The sequence below is a fragment of the Corythoichthys intestinalis genome, chromosome 14, assembly GCF_030265065.1.
Source record: "Corythoichthys intestinalis isolate RoL2023-P3 chromosome 14, ASM3026506v1, whole genome shotgun sequence".
NCBI lineage: Eukaryota > Metazoa > Chordata > Actinopteri > Syngnathiformes > Syngnathidae > Corythoichthys > Corythoichthys intestinalis.
The window spans coordinates 21869091-21891655 of record NC_080408.1 but is presented as its reverse complement, the minus strand read 5'-3'; the positions used below and the strand labels follow the sequence as shown (position 1 = coordinate 21891655).

Below are 22565 nucleotides of genomic sequence, written 5' to 3'. Positions count from 1 at the left end.
GTGTTGTGTACTTCCGCTTTACTTCGCATATTTCAATAATCGGAATTTGGATGTTTGTGAATCGTTCTCGAATCTTCCACGGCCGAATCGCGAATAATCTAAGAATCGGAAATTTTGCACACCTCTACTAACAAGTTTACCAAACTATTAGTGTCACTCCAAAACACCAAAATAACGTGAAATAATATCATAATGTGTTAATAATTTCGCACATGTTGCTCCGGCGTATAAATCGCACACCCAGCCAAACTATGAAAAAAAACTGCGACTTATAGTCCGAAAAATACGGTATATATATTTTTTTTAAATTCTTATTCAATTTTATTTTGAATGATCTTTGTTGTAATTTTATTATACATATTAAAATATGTGTGCTTGCACTATTTTTCCCAAATCTATTTCTTTCCTATCTTCCATTTTCTCCCGATTATCTCGATTAAAAAAAAATCTGAACACTTTTTTTCCGGGCTGTCAGATATCATCTGGCTATGAATGCTCATGTTTCAGCGTTATTGACAGCGCTAGACGTCCAATTAATTTTGAGTGGGAGGGGGCAAATTAACGTTTGTTCATGGATTGGATGTGTAGCGCCATCAGTTGCAGCCAAATGAGTGTCTTATAAAGGGTTAAAAACAAATTGAAATTGGCGTAGTTCCAAAAATATTGTTGTAAACCTCAATTTCTGAAACATTCCTATTTTGGAAAACTAAATCATTTCAACTAAAAGTGGTGGAGTTGCTGGTTTAGCGAAGACTTAGTTTTTCCAGTAAATGTGGCGTGGCCTCCGCTGGCTAAAGCATCCAGATGACTGCGTGATTGATGGCGCGCTGATGCCGCAGCTGTGGGGCGGGTGGGGGGATTTTTCGGGGCGGGGGTCTTTCCTACGAGAAGAGTTGACAGCAGCTGCAGCACGTCCGACCGTGCCGCGGTTCTCGGCGGCGGCGTTTAATGATTGACTGCCATTGAGGATACTTGAGGAACCAGAGTTAATCACAGATTGAACTGTTTTTACATTGACCCTAAGTAACTTTGGCAGATTACCATTACAACAGTTAAACTAAGGACTATCCAAAACATGTTCATTCAATGCCAGCCATCTTCGAGTAAATGGAATTGACGTCTATTGCTGTCAATGACAGTAAATGAGTTAATGATTGACACACGGGCGTGACAGTCGGCCAACAAAGCCCGGCGTGTTTGCTCCGTGCAGGAAGTCAAGAAAAAGAACAAAAGCGTGCAAACACCTGCTCAAACAAAGGCTCCCAGTTAACGTTGGGCTCTGAACCTTAGGGCTAGAGTTTCCACATGCTCCACTTTTTACTGTCTAGCTTACTTTGGTCATATTTGCAGCCGGTACTCCTAGTTTAAAGGTGCTATGAAAGGATGGCCATGTCTCAAAATGAAAATGACTGTACAAATATAATTCTCCATGTAGAAAGCGAGTTCACCACTTACATCTGGCTGTTGTTTACCATTTCGGTTATTCCTTCTAAAACAATCTGGTTGTGACATCACAATCAGAATTGATGATCACATCTAGTTTTGTAGTGCTACGCTAGCTAGTAAATGTTGACAGAAGAGCAAATGTTCACACATTAATAAGAGAATAGAAAGCCTTTAAAGCCGCTTGTAGTATTCTATAGCACCTGTAAATTAATTGGATGTCTATTGTTGTCAAAGCCAGGCAATGAGCTAACAAGAAAATTGCAAGATTTGAAATTGACTCTTTGTTCTATTCACTTTATCCATAAAAAAAACATACCTTTAGTTGCAAAATTGCAATATAAAGTCTTTTTTTTTTTACCATTCATTTAATTCATTGGCAGCCGCTGACAGCGCCAGACGTCCAATCCATTTTGACCGGAAGGGCTAACAGCGAAATGGTGCTAGTGTTTTCAGTGGCACTGAAATTTTAAATGAATTCAATGTCTAGTATTGTCAATGGCTAGCAATGAGTTAAATACTACGACATTTTTAAAAAATCTACTTTAGAGCATTAATTGGGGCCGCAACCTGAATTTATATCTGTTTTTATTTGTTTAAATTGTATTATAATATATTCCTAAAAAGATTATTTACGGCAGAAAACACTCAGGTGATTTGAAGTTCCACTCTGAGACCCCCAATTTGGCCAAATTTCAAAATTGTTCTATATGCATGTGTGATACATCATTAAAATCTCAATTTTCTGAGGGAGGAAAAATTTTGAACAGGAGGGCATTAAAAAAAATTTTTTTTTTTAAACAGCAAAACCCTAACTGGAGGTGAGAGCATGTGAGAGCATAATTAAAGACACCATGATTTTAACGAGATATAACTCGTTATTATTCGATCCAAAAACTCCATGTAGCATGAATCACCGAGTGTCAAGACACAGCTGTGAATGGCCACAGCTGGATTTTGGGGGGATTTTATGGGTGAAAAATGGTAATATAGCAAGGGTCGCGATGCAGAAATCGCAGACATCAAGTCGGAATTGAGATTTTCATTTTCATATATTTACCCTTTTAAACGATTTTTTTCAAAAAACATTTTTGTTTGGATCGATTATTTATTATCTAAAATATTGGGGAAAATGCGACACTCACAGTAACGAAAAAAATACAATTAAGCGACAATTATGAGGTAGCTATCCGTGACTTTTTTTACAGACGCCAATTTTTTCATTGTGATGTAATTTGTTTAAAAGTTTAAAATATGCGAGTGAATAAATTTTTAAAGTCGTTATTTTTCTTCTTTAAAATAAATATTAGACGGCAATTAATTGTTCTAAGCTAAAAATGACAGACATTTCAAATAATAAATACGATTACTTACCTTCTTTTTATGGCTAGGTTGAAACAAAAACGGTTGTGCGACGTCTGTAAACAGTGGTTTCCAGGGTAAAACGGACAAATTAAAAATAGCTTGGGGGCTTATCGCGCCATGAATCTGCTATGGCAGCATATAGACATTAGGGCTGGGCGATATGGCCTTAAACATGTATCACGATAAATTGAGCAGATTTATCTCGATAACGATAAATGACGATAAATTCGCCCAAGCGGACTGTTATATAATTTGAAAATCTGAATAAATGCATGAAATACAGATTAACTATTTCTTGTTGATTTATTTACCAGCATTCAATTTGATATACTGTATTTAACAATTGTACATGCAGTCTAAACATTAAATTTATAAAAATTAGGGCTGTCAAAATTATCGCGTTAACTGGCGTTAATTATTTTTTTTAATTAATCACGTTAAAATATTTGACGCAATTAACGCACTTGCCCAGCTCAGACATATTTAAATGTCACTAGAGTGAAAGGCCCACCTGTTAATTGTGTTTTGCGGAGTTTTGCTGCCCTCTGCTGGCGTTTGGGTGCGACTGATTTTATAGTGTAAGTAATTATTGCCATCAACAATGGCGGGCTACTAGTTTATTTTTTGATTGAAAATTTAACAAATTTTATTAAAACGAAAACATTAAGAGGGGTTTTAATATAAAATTTCTATAACTGATTTAGAACTGATTTATTGTTATAATAAACAAATACAGTCCTTATGTACCGCATGTTGAAAATATATATCCATCTTGCGTCTTATCTTTCCATTCCAACAATAATTTAGAGAAAAATATGGCATATTATATAGATGGTTTGAATTGCGATTAATTACGATTAATTAATTTTTAAGCTGTAATTAACTCGATTAAAAATTTTAATCGTTTGACAGCCCTAATAAAAATGTATTGTAAGCAATAAGAATCCAAGTATGAACATTTATAACAGCGTGTATGACTTGAACAATGTACATTGTCAAAATCAATATGCCTGTGCAAACATGTAATTGTAACACAAATGACTTGCAGCTTGAACAGTACACTTCAAAAAGACAACTTATTGTTAATGGCTGCTGTGATATAATTATTAAATACAAGTGTTTACTTTATAGTTTAAGGGTTTTTTTCCCCCCCAGTGCATTTTTTCATAAATGCACGCACAATAAAAATAGCTGGGGCCATTTCTCGGTCATTATAAGTTTCGCCGTTGGATTGTACTTTATGCAGAATTCTTTACCATCACAAAAGCTATCAGAGGAATCACACACACAGACAGATACAAAATAACGCCACATAGTAATTGCTAGATGCAGTCCGTGCCCAATCCACTCATTAAGTTCAGCCGTTTCGACAAGGTTAGAGCCTCTATCCGACTCCATAACGTTCATTTGTAGCGTTAGCCGCTAGCTAGCGTTAGCCTGGCTACCAGTAGAAAGCACTGAAAGCACCATCTCCGGAAATCGTGAGAACAAAGGAGGACAGCGGGTGAAAGCCCGTCTGGATGCCACCAAGAGTCTACTAAATGTCGGTTGAAAGTTTGGTGAACCTCCCTTAAGCCACACTCCATCACGTTTTGCTTGTAGCATTAGCTGCTAGCGTTAGCTTACCGGGCTTTTGTTTGATTGGCTTCCTGATGATCACGTGACTCCCTACGTAAGCACATTCACTGCTTTCTTAAAGGGGAATGAACATAGACGAACAACACAGAATCAAAGCGGGATGAAAAGACTATTTTCTTGTTTTATTAATTTACCGAATTTACCGACATGGTCAAAATTACGTCGGTCATCGTTAAGAATTTCGGTGACGGTAAATTTTCGGTTTACCGCCCTGCTCTAATAGACATATTGTTCTATCAAACACAACAGTTATTTTGGCTTAAAATACAGCAGTTTATTTTAAAGAGGAGTGCAAGAGCAGAAACTGCTTTTTCAGCCTTGTCTGTGTTTTCCACCGTATATTAAAATAATTATAAATCTAGCGTCACAATGTGATATTTTCTTTTGTTGAAGACCAGAGGAAGTGAGGGACATGCTGGTGACGTTGCAGGGTGTTCTAAATGGAAGAATTTTGGCACCAAAGGGTATCCTCTGAGTAGTGAACTGGGAGGATGGAACTGGGAAGACACTGTAGATCGGAACGCAGCTATGATTGTTGTGTTCCCTTTGTTTGCATGTTGTAAGTGGTAGTATGCCAAAGTTCGTGTTTGGTCGATGTAAAAAAACAGTTCATTTTTAAAGCAAATCTTGCTCTGCTAACCTAATTTTTAAAAAACCTCATAGCCGCTAGAACAGTAGCAAGTAGGGTTGTCCCTATTACATAATTTTGGACTTGAGTCTGAGTCCCTTGATTTTAAGGATCTGCCGATACTGAGTACCTATCCGATATTTCCGCAATGTATAAAGGAGGAAAAAAGCATGACAAAATGTTAAAAAAAAAAAACATACTTCAGACCTTATCACTCTTGCATGATGCTGTCTTACAGTTAGCTTCCCGCAACAGCTAGCATAACGTTCTCCTACCTGTGGTGTTTACTTCCACGTTTGCCATAAAGTGCTGCGTAGTATAAAACTTTTTTTTGTTTCTTTTAAAAATATCCTTGTGCATCTTTTAAAATGAATAACTACATCTTAAAAGGGAAGTTCAGGATTTTTTACATTAGGCTTAATCTTCGAGTTAGCAGGGATTTAATTAGTCTGCGGAGTTCATTAAAAAAAATCTGTGCAGTTTGTTAGTAATTTGTTAGTTCCAGGGCTCGGGAGTGGCTAAGCTAGTGCAAGTCAATGGTCTCGTCTTAGCATGCCAATTTAAAAAAACAAAAAACATATGAAGCCATGAAAATCATCAATTACCCATGCAATCAATAGTTTTGGCTATGTTTTCCTAACCCTAACCCTAACCATTGCATGTCAATAATTGTATTATGAATAGCAACATTTGTAATCCAGCAGGTCTGCAGGGAACAGGCTGCAGAGCAGAGTGACATTTTTTTCACCAGGGTGTTTGTCGTAGCCGGCAGCAAATTTATATTGTTCCTGGTTCTTCATCAGGAATTTGTGGAAACTTTCATTTGCCCATTTCTTCTGTCTGTTTCCACAACCTCTAAATGCACATTTCACCAAGCTGCCGTTCTTCTGTCAAGACTCAGTAGAGTGATGCTGCATTCAAGAAAGGTGGGTAGTCGGAGTTTTCCAACGTCCGGCCAGGAAAAATATCATTGGAAGGTCACTCGAACTGTGACGCCCTAGTCGCGAATGCAGAAAAATAAGTACTCTGACTTCACAAGTTGCTTCAATCTGACGTCACTCGACAAAATGGCGCTGCCTGTTGAAAATCAGACCTCAGTTTATAGTGTGTGTGTTTTCCGAAATTTCCGGGTTCGCGGTGAATCAGTAACAGGCACACTTTTGCAAAATAGACAATGTTTATTGATTAGAAAATGCTGAATAAATTAGACTCATTGATTACAATCCCACAAGAGCAAGCAAACAAGCATAAGAAACGCTAACGATGACGCTAGATTTGAGTTGGTCAATCCCAGAATCCCCGCGTTACCGTTACAGCACAACCAGGTGTTCCTTAGCAATGAAAATCGCTTACCGTGACAAATGAGCGGGAGTCAACGCTCTGGTAAGGCGCCGAAGGAAGTCCGCCAGCAGGTCACGTACGGATCGCCTGGCTTTGTTCCTTCGCCGCCTTACCGGAGTGTTGGCTCCCGCTCATTTGTCACGGTAAGCGATTTTCATTGTTAAAGGAACACCTGGATGTACTGTAACGGTAGTGCGGGGATTCTGGGATTGACAAACTCAAATCTAGCGTCATCGTTGCCATTTGTTATGCTTGTTTTTGATACTTGTTTGCTTGTTCTTGTTGGATTATAATCAATAAATCTCATTTATTCTGCATTTTCTAATCGATAAACATAGTCTATTTTGCAAAAGTGTGCCTGTTACTGACTCACCGCGAACCTGGAAATTTCGGAAAACAGTGTGCTATTCGCCTTAGCCTCTCCTCCACTATTTGATTGCTTACGAGAAGGCAGGTTTGCTGGAGATCAATGTCTTTTATATGGCCAAAATAAAAAACAACATGTCGCCATCAGCCATCTTGCTGTTTACATTCACTCGGAACGCTTTGAGGTCGCAACTGGTACCGTTTGAGTGCGTTAAGTCCGACTCCCCACCTTCCCTGAATGCAGCATTAGCACGAGTGGCCGAAGCACTTCTCGCTATTGTGGTCACATTACGCATCTAAAAAAAATAGTCCAGCAGAATGAAATCAATGATGGCAGGTGGGTGTGACATTGTTTTGGCAGCATGGGTATTTTAAACAATGATCTGCATTTTGATTTCTTTTTATGGTGTTAGATCTGTTAATATCGTTTTTTTATTGGTGTGCTAGGATGGGACCTAGCACATCCTAGTAATAATAAATAACAAACTGCACAGAATTTGTTGAAATCAACTCCACCAACTAATTAAACCCTCGCTAATTCAAAGATTAAGTCTAATGTATAAAAAATGGGAACTTCTGCTTTAAGAATCCGATCTTTTTCACCCGATCCTGATCATTTGAAAATGTTATCGGGCAGATTTCTGATCACGTAATCATATCGGGCACATTCCTTGTAGCTATTATGTTAAAGGTACTTTGTGTGTTCAGTGTAAAAACTATTTTTCAAAGCGACTATAATGTTTTTGTCACAATTGACAATGAGTTCAATTTTGGTTCTGTTGGTCCTACAAAAGTGGTTAAGTATTGTTTTGGAGCTACGACTGCAGTGTCAAAAGTTTGCCAAGTGCTGTTCTGCTCAACAACCTTCCCCGAAAAACAACTTTAGCATTAGCATGTGCTCGTCATCTTGTCGTAAAAGTCGAGCAGCGTTTGTTTGTCACGGTCTCGCTAGCGTTGGCGTCCGATTCTCCCTGCAGACGCAGATTGTTGATCCAGGAGCAGCTGCGGTGAACTCTCACTCTGCCGTGGAAAAAATTCTCCCGGGGGCACCGATAAGCTTCCTTCCGATAGTGAACGCGCCGGTCTTGGCTAGCAGCTTTCGAGCCCTGTTGTGAAACATTTTTATCATCCGTGACGAGGACGAGCGGGGGTTTCGTTGGGCCCCAGTCACCACCTGTGTTCGCAATCGGCCCGACGGCACAACAAATATCTTTCCCAGCACAAACTATGCGTCTGCGCGTTGTCATCGTCCCTTTTGGCTGCCATTGACGGTGCTCCACGTCCAATCCATTTGGACTGGAAGGGGCGAATAAACGTCTATTCACCCCTGCCAGTCAAAATAGGTTGGACGTCCAACGCTGTCAATGGCACTGAAAGATGAGCATTCATAGCCAATCCTCACAGTTTAAATGAATTGGATTCTACCTTAATTTTCTGACTATAAAGCGGACCTGACTATAAGTCGTCACCCACCAAATCTGACATGAAAACGGCATTTGTTCATAGATAAGCCGCACTGGATTATAAACCGCAGTTCTCCTCACTTTATTATGGGATATTTTAAATCAAAAGATATTAACCGGTAACATTTTATTCAACAGCGGCATCATAAGACTGTCATAAAATCAAATGAACCACCATGAAGCTTTGAGCCAATTGGCTGCAAAGCTTCACTGCTTCAAGAAGCTTCAATTAGCCATTACTGCTCCCTTGGAGGAGACATTCAACCTCCGTTGCCACCTGCTGTCAATACTGTTGTCGTCCAATATTGCCGCCTAGCATGCATTGCAGCACTACAGATGTAAATAACAATCAAAATTCATGTTCTGTGCTAATTATTTCATTTACTGTTCCAAATGTTTCATTAATTGCTAGTTATGGTATATGGTAACACTTTATTTGAAAGTGGTGCCATAAAACTGTCATAAGACCATCATAATTATGACATGACACTGCCATGAGCATTGATGAATGCACATGACTGATGTCATTTTGTGTCATCCGTCAAATTATCTCACTTTTGAATGAATGTAAAAGAGCCGAGCTGGACATAAATGGAGCAACATAATATGCTAGATTACACGTAATGACATCTGTCATAAGCATTCATTAATGCGCATGATAGTGTAATTTCCTAATTAGGATGGTCTTATGACGCCATTGTCAAATAAAGTGTTACCTATTAAACCAAATAAATAAACAAATAAGCCGCAGGATTCAAAATGAGAGAAAAAAGTAGCGGCTTATAGTCTGAAAATTACGGTATCTTTTTCATTAGTGGGCAATAAATGAATTTTGGGTCACTTTTAGGGTCCTAGGGGTCACTTACTGTTTGATTTGAATCACTTCCAGTACATTTTGGGACGTTCTGGTGACAGCATGTACATTTTGGATAATATCCTGTTCATTTTCATGTAACTTGAAGTTTAAATATGAATTTTTTTTTTGTAAAAAATAATGTCAAGTAGCGACAAATCTAGCGACAAGTTACCATAATTTTTTTTCTATTTTATTGTTTTTCTGGCCCATTTAGTTTGGCAATGTGAAAAAAAAACTTAAGGTTACGGTTTATTTGTGGTTCTAGGTGTTTTTCTTAAACTCACATTTTGCTTCTCCCACGATGTTATTCCTCTCTACTACAGCATCCATTACATTTACAGTGGGGCAATAAGTATTTAGTCAACCACTAATTGTGCAAGTTCTCCCACTTGAAAATATTAGAGAGGCCTGTAATTGTCAGCATGGGTAAACCTCAACCATGAGAGACAGAATGTGGGAAAAAAAAAAACAGAAAATCACATTGTTTGATTTTAAAGAATTTATTTGCAAATCAAGGTGGGAAAATAGGTATTTGGTCAATGCCAAAAGTTCATCTTAATACTTTGTTATGTACCCTTTGCTGGCAATAACGGAGACCAAACGTTTTCTGTAACTCTTCACTAGCTTTTCACATGCTGTTGCTGGTATTTTGGCCCATTCCTCCATGTAGATCTCCTCGAGAGCAGTGATGTTTTGGGGCTGTCGTTGGGCAACGCGGACTTTCAACTCCCCCCACAGATTTTGTACGGGTTGAGATCTGGAGACTGGCTAGGCCACTCCAGGACCTTGAAATGCTTCTTATGAAGCCACTCCTTTGTTGCCCTGGCTGTGTGTTTGGGATCATTGTCATGCTGACAGACCCAGCCACGTCTCATCTCCAATGCCCTTGCTGATGGAAGGAGATTTTCACTCAAAATCTCTCGATACATGGCCCCATTCATTCTTTCCTTTACACAGATCAGTCGTCCTGGTCCCTTTGCAGAAAAACAGCCCCAAAGCATGATGTTTCTACCCCCATACTTCACAGTGGGTATGGTGTTCTTCGGATGTAATTCAGTATTCCTTCTCCTCCAAACACGAGAACCTGTGTTTCTACCAAAAAGTTCTATTTTGGTTTCATCTGACCATAACACATTCTCCCAGTCCTCTTCTGGATCATCCAAATGCTCTCTAGCGAACCGCAGACGGGCCTGGACGTGTACTTTCATCAGCAGGGGTACTCGTCTGGCAGTGCAGGACTCGAGTCCCTGGCGGCGCATTGTGTTACTGATAGTAGCCTTTATTACTGTAGTCCCAGCTCTCTGTAGGTCATTCACTAGGTTTCCCCATGTGGTTCTGGGATTTTTGCTCACTCTTCTTGTTATCATTTTGACGCCACGGGGTGAGATCTTATATGGAGCCCCAGATCGAGGGAGATTATCAGTGGTCTTGTATGTCTTCCATTTTCTAATAATTGCTCCCACAGTTGATTTTTTTTTTTTACACTAAGCGTTTTACCTATTGCAGATTCAGTCTTCCCAGCCTGGTGCAGGTCTACAATTTTGTCTCTGGTGTCCTTCGACAGCTCTTTGGTCTTGGCTATAGTGAAGTTTGGAGTCTGACTTACTGAAGTTGTGGACAGGTGTCTTTTATACCGATAATGAGTTAAAACAGGTGCCATTGATGCAGGTAACGAGTGGAGCCTTGTTAGACCTCGTTAAAAGAAGTTAGACCTCTTTGACAGCCAGAAATCTTGCTTGTTTGTAGGTGATCAAATACTTATTTTCCACTCTAATTTGGAAAAAAATTCTTTAAAAATCAAACAATGTGATTTTCTTCTTTTTTTTTTTCCACATTCTGTCTCTCATGGTTGATGTTTACCCATGTTGACAATTACAGGCCTCTCTAATCTTTTCAAGTAGGAGAACTTGCACAATTGGTGGTTGACTAAATACTTATTTGCCCCATTGTGTATGTAAATTGCCAATTATGCAAATTATGCGATGGCGTCATCTAGCAACTTTTAGGACAGCCAATAGCTACTGTCCTTACTGGGGAGTTGGCAACACTGGATACACTGAAAGAGTCAACATTGAATTTTTAGTTTTTTTATAGGAATCTCCCAGATCCAATCACGTGAACTGAAATCAATTAATCATCCAAATACGTAATTTTTAGGTCACCATTACTTAGAAAAGATCAAAACTGTAGGATTTAATTTTTAGGTTACAAAGCAAGCAAAGCAATCAAGATGTACACGTCAAAAGAAACATAAAAATGTTTTATAGTATGCAATCTTTTTAGAAAATCAGATTTTTTTAAAGGTTACAAAGAAACAAAATAAGGTCAGTGACATTGTCAAACAAAACATAATATAGCTTTTTTTATATTACGCAACATTTCAAAGCCACCCAAAACGGCAGAAGCAGAATCAAACACTGCCAGAATTGTTATGCTAGCATACACGGAAGCTAGCGTTAAAATGGCATCATGCAAGTGTGATAATGTCCGAAGTATGGAAATATTTTTATCTGGATGTGCTTTTTTTTCCTCCTGGATAAATTGCCGAGGTATCGGATCGCTACTCCGTATCGACAGATCCTCAAAACAGGTGACTCAAACTCAAACTCGGGTGCAAAAATACAGTATGTGATTGGGACAAGCCTACTTTCTTATTGATGTTGTGTTGAAAAGGAATTAAGTATTTTTTTGAGTATCAATATTGAGTTGGAAATTTTAGTATTGTGATTACAGTATTGAATTCATTGGCTGCCATTGCATGCGATAGACGTCTGATCCTTTTCGGCTGGGAGCGGTAGAACATCTGCCGATTATCAACGGCAGAAGTAGACAGTACTACTTGGTGTTTGTTCTCCAAGGGCGAAAAGCTGCAAGTTGTTTTGACTGACTGTAAACCGCTCGCCGGCAGGACTGGGTGACGGCCACCGACATCCGCGTGACCTTGAATCGTCTGAACACGTTTGGGGACGAGGTGTTCAACGACCCCAAAGTGCTGAAGTCCTACTACTACGCCATCTCCGACTTCGCCGTGGGCGGAAGGTAAGCCAGCGCTCCTGGGAATGTTGTCTTCCGTAATCTCCCCCCACGGCATTCCACGCATTCCCGGCTGCACGGGATTACGGGGGAAACCGGAACGGGGCGGAACCGGTGACGTGACGGACGGACAGCCCGGAGGGTCCACCGTCAGCATGTTCACCCCCCAAAACTTTAAACCTGGCAGGATGAGTGTTCACTCACCCCTTCCAGTCAAAATGATTGGACGCCTAGCGCCATCAATGGCAGACAATATAGGTAGTTTGTAGCGCCACAGCTAACATTATTTGAATTATCGCTAATGTTTTATTTTGAAAGGGAATCTGGTTGTTTGCCTGGAAATGACAGCAATGCTGAGAATTCATGATTCCAATTGATCAATTAGATAACGAACTAATTGTTGACTAAACATATTCTTTGCTGGAGCTTATCCTCCAAATTGGAGCTTGTTGTAGTTGCAATACAAGTCCAAACTGGTGTGGTTTATGTAGTGGAAGATGTGGCACGTGTTGAAAGATTTGCGGGAAGAAAAGCGTCCCGCAGACTTTTCCTTCCTCAACATGTTTTTTTCCACCACGTCTGCCAACAAACCCCCCAAAACGACAAAGACTTCAATCAAGTACTGTTCCTCCCCCCCTTTCCTGCCAGCGTGTCTCGGCTTGTCGTCTTCCGCTTCATCTTCTTTGTCCACATCTTGTCATCTTCTCCTTGTACACACACTGAAAAATCTATCATGATATGGGCCATTTCATACCAAGATATTGATATATTGCTTTTTAAAAAAATATATATTTTGGTGAAAAGTTTTACGACACTGACAGCCCTTGCATGAAGTCATACTTCAACCTAAAACAATCCAGATTAAACAGAACCAGCACAGTAGAATGCATATTTTTTGCTCAAATATAGAGATGTTTATTCCATTCATCTATTAAACGAAACCTCTGACTCAACGACTTGTAGGTTCTAATAAGCCACAATTGTTCTCTTTTTCTGAAATATGTTGTTCAAAAACATAAAATATTGCCATTGATTTAAAAATCCATAGTATTTAGTACATGTTTTGACCTACGGAAGGCGCCATGTTATATGCGCACAATGGACGCTCGGGGTGATGACGTTGTTTGTCACTGTCACTAGACGAACACTACCGGTGTTCTGCAATTCCCTCCTACGCTGCGAGACGTCAAACGCATGCGCACATCGATTAAAAGTGACGAGTACTTAATGTTTGTGTTTTTATTGAGTCTTTTATTACCTTTTCATTGCCTCAAAACACTTTTGGCATGTGTTTCCCTCTCATAGTTTTATGCATTGTGAAGCAGATTATTGATCTGTTGACCACATTAATAGGCCTGTCGCGATAACAAATTTTAGTGTGCGATAATTTATCTTATAAATTATTGCGATATGCGATATTATTGCCCCCCCAATTTTTTTTTTCTTAAACCAATTTAACAACACAGTATATATTAATAGATCAAATACACCAATTGAAACGCGATAAATGTTTACTCTTAAATTCAAAAATACTTTTTAAGAAATCACAACTAAAAACAATAGACCATGCCTCTTTTAAGTAAAAGACAACAATATTAACACCGCACAGAAACACAGAATAAATAAAATGTCTTTTTCAAGAAAATACATTAAATAGCATTTAATAACTTAAGCATTTAAGCAAATGAAAACTTTCCTCCTCATAGCTTCTGCTATGGCGTTCCATGTGTAATATTCTGATTGTATGTTTTCCGAGGCACCCTGAACCCAACGGTGATGTTGTTTTGTTCATATGACGCGGCAGTGAGAGAGAGAGAGAGACACACAGCCTGCCGACTGCCGAGAGCCACAGGTTGAGGAAGTGTTGTTAGCGCCGTGTGTTTAAAAAACAAAGTTGTCAGCACGTCGTGTGTTTAATATTATTGCCAGAAAAACACACATAATAGGACACTATACAGCTTCCTTTTTAATGTTGTCCTTATAATGATGATCTGCTGCATCATAAATCACTTTGTGACTTTCCAAATTCCACCTCCATGATGGAGCGTTCTTCGTCCATGTTCGCTGGTTAAAACGTGAATAAGCAACTGGGCTGTTGACTCCAGGCCCGGCTTCGCCCATTTTGACGGATGCGTCTCCTGCAAAAATAAAAAACAGCCTAAACCATCCGGCGGGCTCCGGAACAGTGGAGATGGTCTGCAGTCAATCCGGAGCACTGACACGGCTGGTATACGTTGAACAATAGGATATAATGGGAACGGATTGGCTCCGGCGCTATTATTTGCCGGACACGGAACGAAGATGCATTTTGCGTAGTTGGTAACAAGGAAGCCGAACTTTTAAGAGCACGTCTGCCGCATGCGCGTGCACGCGAGGCGATAAATCGCAGCGGAAAAATTACCGCCTTCATTTTTAAATGGAATTACTGCATATTGTAACAGGCTTACACATTAGTCACGTAGCGTATATAAACCACACTTATTTGATATTACTACGTTTAACTATTTTCTTAAGGCATCTTTAGTATGTTCTGTCTGTATGCATCTAAACAAAACAAGCTGAAAGCGAACAGTAGTACTTTGGTTGTCAAATTCGCCTCTTTTAGAACGTTTTGCCGGTGTACCACATTTTGGCAGAACAGTTTTTTTCCGACTCTCGTCTGGTCTCATCTCTTAAGGCATCTTTAGTATGTTCTGTCTGTATGCATCGAAACACAACAAGCTGAAAGCGAACGGTAGTACTTTGGTTGTCAAATTCGCCTCTTTTAGAACGTTTCGCCGGTGTACCACATTTTGGCAGAACAGTTTTTTTCCTACTCTCGTCTGGTCTCATCTCATCTTTCCTGTTCATTTTAATTGTGTTGCTCGTTTTGTGGAATATCGACAGTGCTGTCATGCTCATTAATGTTCCTCTCGGGCTCAAATTGAAAGGGCTGAACAGATGACATGTTTATGTCGCTAGAGTCATGCTCTGGAAGCCCGGCAGCGTAACCCAGTGACATCGCCGCTCTGCGACGTCAACAACAATGGCGACCTACTAGTTAAACTAATTTTACAAATCGCATAAAACCAAAAACATCAAGAGGGGTTTTAATATCAAATTATTTTAACTCATAATAACGTTTATCTTTTAAGAACTACAAATCTTTCTATCCGTTGTTCCCAATCGTTCTTATGACTAGTAGTTTTGAGCTGTGTTGTGTGTAGATTATGCTATATTGCTATTTTCAATTGCCTTGCATGCATTACTCACGTATGGTTCTCAGGGGGGAGTCAATTGGCTATCTAATTTTCTAGTTTTTAGAGCAATTCTGGTTCATTTATCACTACCATTGGCAGCCAGTCAGTCAACTAGCGTCCCGTCTCCTAGGTGCAAATGCAATGGTCATGCCAGCGAGTGCGTGAAGGATGCCGGCGGTCGTCTGGTGTGCAACTGCAAGCACAACACCGAGGGAGCTGACTGCCAGCTGTGCAAAGCCTTCTACAACGACCGCCCGTGGAGGCGCGCCACCGCCGACAGTGCCAACGAGTGCATGCGTAAGAAACTGTTCAGTCCATTTGTTTGTCCGTTTCTCCATTTTCAACCTTGGTTGACATACCTGTTTGTGTCGCTCAGCGTGTGAGTGCAGCGGCAAGAGTTCAGAATGCTACTTTGATGCCGAGCTGTACCGCGCCACGGGTCGCGGTGGGCACTGCAAGAACTGCGCCGACAACACGGACGGACCCAAGTGCGAGCGCTGCCTGGACCACCACTACAGACGAGGCGGCAACGACGACCGATGCCTGCCCTGCGCCTGCAACTCTGTCGGTAAGAGCCCACTTCCTCCTTTCCTGTCTTTTTCTCCAAAAGTAGCAATCGATCTGCACTCTCTGCAATTGATTGCGTGTGGTGCGTTCAGGTTCCGAGTCCCCCCAGTGCGACAACCGAGGGGTGTGCGCGTGCAAACCGGGAGTGACGGGCGAAAAGTGTGACCGCTGTCAGCCTGGATTTCACAGTCTGACTGAGGCCGGATGCAGGTAGGGTTGATGCCACAAAAAAGCTTGAGCGCAGCCTTACTTCAGCGCCCCCTGCTGACCAGCTCTTTCTGCGCACACATGCGACTGCTACTTGCAGAGTCCCTAGTTTCCCACAGGTTCCCCACATGGTCTTAACACTTAAAGTGCGTGTACGACAGGAGAAAAAAAGTCTTAAATAGGATTACTATGTGAATTAGAATCATATTTTGAGACGATTTGACTATATACAACAAATTAGCAAAGCACAGGTGACGAGAAAATTAGTCTTTTAATCTGCCGGTTAGCCACGCCTACCATTATAGGGCTCTAGCGTCCCCAACAGGTGGATGACGTCAACGGAGTCACAATTTCATCTGATTTAGTATGTAGCCCATTGAGGGGGAATTATTCACAACGAGGAAAATGCGACAAAGAGAGCTGCAAAATGTCATTGTTACAGTCTCTCTACTCCAATATTTCTACAGGATATTCTTTTTATCCAAGTATTTTTCCCCAATAGCTAAATGAATGGCTTATGAAGGACCAGTCAGCCTGTTGAGGGGGAATTATTCAGAACGAGGAAAACATGACGAAGAGAGCCGCAAAATGTCATTGTTTCAGTCTCTCTACTCCAATATTTTTACAGGATATTCTTTTTATCCAAGTATTTCTCCCCAATAGCTAAATAAATGGCATGGTCAAATAACACATAACAGTCTTGTGTTAAATGGAATATGAAATAATAAAAATGAATTTATTCAAGACGACATGGCAAAATTACTCCATAACGGTCAAAACTGCCGACTTCACCTTTAGTGTCGCACCTCCCGAACGATATTTTATGCCACCTAAATCGGGCTTATGTCATTTCCCTTCCCCGGCTTCGGAGAATGTAAACAAACCAAGAGGCGTGACGGCTAGCCGACATGCTAACCTGAACCAAGTGATGTTTTAAATTCTTCGAAGCGGAAAATCACACATAACTAGCCCGGATCATTTCACATGACGACTGGGTTGTCGATTGTCTTTGCCGATCGGCAAACCGCCCGGCGGAGAGCAATTTACAGCTCGTTCCCCTGCTACTACGGACAGGAGAGCTCGCCGGGCAAGCAGCTGGACAATGACCGCTGAACAAACCGGCCGACGTCGGAGGAGCATGTAGCTGCCAAATGGTCAACACGAATATGGCAAAATAATGCTTTACTACACGGCGAAGTCATAAACAGTGAGAGAATCAGTGGAGGAGGGCGGCTGCAGTTGTTGTGCTGCTAATGTGTATGAGGAGAGCTTTTTACATGCCCATCCATGCTCAAACGTAAGTTGTCCTTTATTTAGAGAAAGTTTGTAGTTTTTACTTTGTAATCGCTGTATTCGCAGCTATTTTTAACTCAAAGTTACAATTTCTGATCGGTCGGAAAATTTGACAGAACACCGGGCACACGAAGAGGGGAATAGACCCTACTCACATGACGTCACAACCACGCCCCCGCGCCATATTGTCCGTCAACTCGTCGTTGTTGATGCATTACCGCTACGTAAATTCCTCCTATTATGGCGTGTTTTTCTGCTCGTTAACATTAATAATCAAAATGGTGAAGGCGTGTGTGGCGGTCGGTTGCAATAAAAGAGAAGATAGACGGAGAGACTTGAGGTTCTACCGTATTCCGAGAGACCCGGAGAGGAGAGCGAGATGGACTGCTGCAATTCGACGAGAAAACTGGGCTCCAAACGATTACCACAGATTATGTAGTAGTCATTTTATATCTAGTAAGATGCATTTAATATATATTTAGAGGGTTTTGGGCTGACAACCACAATTAAGATCATTGCTAGGCTAATCGCCGACAACATACCGTTTCAAATTCAAGATGCTTATTTCTTCCACCATCTTTATTTTTTGAATAATATTTAGCTGGTAACAAGTGAAAGAAGCTGGCCTCGTCTACGGATCATCGGTTAAACAGGGGTGTCCAAACTTTTTGCAAAGGGGGCCAGATTTGGTGTGGTAAAAATGTGGGGGGCTACCTGGGCTGATTTACATAGAACAATACATTTAAAGAAATTTTAGCAAGCCCTTCTGTGTGTTACATTTGCTTTATTGTTTTTTTTTTTTTTTAATTCATAATTTCAACAATCTCGCCTTTGTGGCGTTCTCTTTCGACCCTCGGGCTCTTGCGAAATGCTGCTGCTGTGAAATTAAATTAGCTTCAAGTTGCTATTATTTCTCGCCGCGTATCTTCCCTGTAATGTGGACATGTTAGCGTGTCTTGTTCAGTAATATTATCGCGTCACATCGAACTCTTTAAAAACAGCGACTGTCTCTTTGCAAATGAGGCAGACACAGTTGTTGCGTGTTTTATTGAAGAAATAGTCCAATATCCACCTATCCTTGAAGCGTCGGCCATCGCAGTCAACTTTTTTTTTTTATTGATTGTCGCCATTTTAGAAAATTGGGTCACACGGGGTAATATTGCTTAGAGTGCTGCTCTTAAAGTTTTTCAAACTTTCGTGAGAAAAGGCTGATTTTGTGTGGACAAGTTAGTTGTAGATATCAGGGTAGCAGATGTCAGGCAGAGAGGGCGAAGACAGCGGGTCGAAAAATATCGATTTAGGCATCAAATATGGATCTGGCGAATGGATAGACTGAAGCTTTTCCACATAACGCCTTTTATGCAACGCATCCAATGAGTTTACAGCGTCTGAAAGCACTGGGGCTTCCATGAATTGCTCTATAAACTGAACGACTAATTGAAACCATTGAGAATAGGGCTAAACAGAGACGGACAATATGGCGGCCGGATACAGCGACACGTCATTCTGTGACGTTGGTGAGTAGGGTCTATAAGCCGAGTATAGTGCTCTCCCGGCGGGGGGATGTGCGACAAGCCGCCGGTCGTTGGCCGAGGGGACAAGGAGCATGGCAGCCACAAAATGCAAGCCACCTACATATTAAAATGATCCCAGTATTTGACACAATACAAAACACGATGTTTACTCACTTCTTCGTAAGTCCCATGGTCCCACAGTAGTAGGGCTTGCTTTAGCCAATATCCACCGGTGAATGGGAACCTTTTGAAACCCCCAAAACGTACAGCAAGATTTTTCTGCAGCCGTTTGGCTGGCGTGATGCGAAAAATAAACGTATTAATTCGCAAAATCAGCTGAATCCTTAGTCTTCATTAGGGATGGGAATTGATAGGATTTTTACGATTCCGATTCCATTATTGATATTGCTTAACGATTCGATTCTTTATCGATTCTCTTATCGATTCTAATTTGGGGAAAAAGAAGAACAAACGTTTTGATTGGCATCGAGTTTGTTTAATCAGAACTCACAACCTTACAAACTCACAACGAAATCAAAAGAGGCCCAAAGCCTCAATGTTAACTATGGCAATAAGTGGCAAATACACAAGAATGTGTAACATTTTACTGAAACATTTATCTAATAGAAATAAAAAATATTGGTATATATTGGCAGATAGGTTGTTGTTCTGCCTTTGGTAATATGTGTTAAAGCAGGGGTCCCCAAACTTTTTCCTGTGAGGACCACATAACTTTTCCCTTCTCTGATGAGGGGCCGGGGTCAGTTTGTAACAGAAAAAGTGTGACGATTGCAGAAGTGCATAAATGTAAAAAAATTGTTGTTTTTCAGAAAGCCACAATCAAATATCGCTTTCTGGATTCTTCACGGAATGAAAGTAAATAAAATAAAAATAATAATATAATAATAATAATTAATAATAAAAACACTATTAATTAAATACATAATAACCAAATAACCCTCTCTGAATTCTTCAAGGAAAAAGGCCAGGAAAGAAATAACACGATTGAGAAAAAAAAAAAAAAAATTCAAAATGGCCGGACCAAATGTGGAGGCGGGCCGTATTTGGGCCGCGGGCCGCAGTTTCGGCACCCGAAGAAATGCCGCATCCAAGCGAGTGAGCGAGCGAAGTGAGAGAGGGAAACACTTCTACGAGCCTACGTTCTTTGTTAATGTTAATATCTACAGAGGCAACGCCTGTATGTATCATCTTTTGTGTTGTTGTTGTGTTTCCACTCGCGATCGGACACTTAAATCCAGTTGTGTAGTGGTTTGAACGATGTGCTAATGCTAGCGAACGAATGCTAACCATACTGTTATTAGCAGCTAATCATCGCTGATTTACGTTGATGCAAACCTGTTTGTTATTGGGGACGAAATTGATTTGTTTCATTTCTATTTTTAGTTTCACTCTTCAAGTGATGGTTGAATAAAGTCAGCAAATTATACCAACGTCTTCTACATCATCATTTGGGAGTTTAGCTAGCTGTATAGCTAGAACTGAGCCTTAGCGTCTCTGTGAGGACAGCGCAGTCGTATTCCCTCCCGATGCAGTAATCTCCACCTTGCAATGACTGCAAGTCGCTTTGTTGTAATTTTTCCTCGTGAAGTGAAGACACACTTTCGAGCGTTTGAACCTACGTGCTGTCATTGTTATGTTTATGGCTGCAATGCTCGTGCTTACCCGTCGTAACCTTTCATTTTCACACTCTTTCCTGGTGAAGTGTAGTCAAACTTTGGAGCGAGTGGTTCTTGGCACCATGCTTGTTTGATGCGTCTGGACAACAAGACACGTCACGACGCAATACGCGTCTTTAGGAATCGTTAAAGGGATCGTCAAGGCTTTTTCATTGTGATGTCGAGGCCTCGAAACAGTCGGAACCGGTTCCGAATTGGAATCTGATTTCGATTCCCATCCCTAGTCTTCATACAACAGTATGGCTGTAGAGTGAAGAGGACTCTTTCCTCTGTACACGTCACAGCGCCCTCTTTCTAAACTCGAGACTTTTGCCGGAAGTCACTCATTTTAATGGCGTGGGATTCAAAAAACTAAATAAATATAGCGATCGGTTCCACACACATCCAAGCAGCCCATTTCATTCAGGAGCATAAAATACCGCGTGTATTATGAAATAAGCATGCTTTTTCGTGTCACAGGCACTTTTATAGAGCAGATGACTATTTTAGGTAATCATTAAAAAAAATACATACAGAACTGGCGTCCACATAAGTGAGCATCCCATTTTGATTTGGCCACAATTTAACATCTAACCTGAGTCCCACTTCAAATGGATTGGACATCTAGGATTGTCAATGGCAGCCAATGCGCTAAAGAGAGCAGAATTGGTCCGTGACGGGTGCGATTCAATGCGATGTGTGTGCTAACACGAGCGATGTGTTTGTTTGCGGAGGCCGTGTTCGTGCTCGGCGGCAGGAAGCACTCAAGAATGTGACGTCAACACGGGACAATGTCGCTGCAAGGAAAATGTGGAAGGGTTCACCTGTGACAGGTAACCAACGTGCATGCGCCAGCAGGCTGCATGCTCGCGTGAGCTTGACCTTTGATCCTTTTAGGTGCAAGCCGGGCTTCTTCAACATGGACCCTGACAGCGCCGAAGGCTGCTCGCCGTGTTTTTGCTTCCTTCACTCGTCCGTCTGCGAGAGTGCCAGCGGGTTCAGCGTGCATACCGTGTCGTCCACCTTTGAGCGAGGTAGCTTCCGTCGCCAACTCAGCAGTCAAGGCAGTAGGGCTGTCCCAAACGACTCATTTTCTCCCGATTAGTCAGCCGACAATTTTTACGATTAGTCGACTAATCTAATTTTTTTTTTTTTTTTTTTTTTTTTTACAAATTTAGCAATGAAATTTTTGTTGACTCTTATTAATTCACAAAAACATTTTAGAACACTTATATTCTTTTTAAAGTACAAATAAACACATAAATAACAACAATAAATCACAAATAAACAATGAGGTCAAATGCTGATAGCATTAACTAGTGCAAAAGAATGGAATGTAAATAGATTCAGAACACTGACTTCAACTTTCCAACATGATTCAAAACAATTCATGGAAAAAAATCTAGCATTAATATTATACTATACTACTTTATATAGTAGTATTATAATAATTATAATAATCCTTCATTGCCAGTCAGATTTTTCATAAAGGGTGTCATTTTAAAACTATTCTTTGTGTAGAATCTAAATTCTGAAGTATGTGGGATTAACTCCAGAAATCGTTATATATTTGACGAACATGACGTGCTTTTATTTTGAAATGCTCACTGGAAATACGCATCGCTAAACTGCTAACCGTAAGCTTAACACTCTGCAAAAAAGCACCTTTTAACCGCAAGTTAGCGTTTTGGAGAAGACTGCCAATGTTTCATAGCAAGCTAAAGTAGGTTGTCTTTTTTTCTCATTAGCCTCAATGTAGCAATGCTAACGTTTACATTGTGTAATATAGATGTGTTTCCTTATTTTGTATGTCTGAACTTAAATGCTATGGCGTGTTGATGACCAATAAACATCCGTGAAAGGAACTGGAGTCTGATAATGCGCAAGCATGCATGCGGCGATAAAACGCAACCGTGAAAATTACTGCCCTCATTTT

General features: G+C 40.6%; 1 protein-coding gene across 1 annotated transcript in view; it reads left to right on the top strand.

Moving 5' to 3' along the window:
- The window catches only part of lamc1 (laminin, gamma 1), a 74505-nt gene that overhangs the window by 27659 nt on the left and 24281 nt on the right, over positions 1 to 22565 (top strand). The window contains exons 3-8 of the mRNA XM_057857619.1: positions 12009 to 12139; positions 15503 to 15669; positions 15749 to 15940; positions 16032 to 16149; positions 21364 to 21462; positions 21527 to 21663. Of these exons, the coding sequence (XP_057713602.1) occupies positions 12009 to 12139; positions 15503 to 15669; positions 15749 to 15940; positions 16032 to 16149; positions 21364 to 21462; positions 21527 to 21663 (844 nt within the window). The remainder of the gene's footprint in view (positions 1 to 12008; positions 12140 to 15502; positions 15670 to 15748; positions 15941 to 16031; positions 16150 to 21363; positions 21463 to 21526; positions 21664 to 22565) is intronic.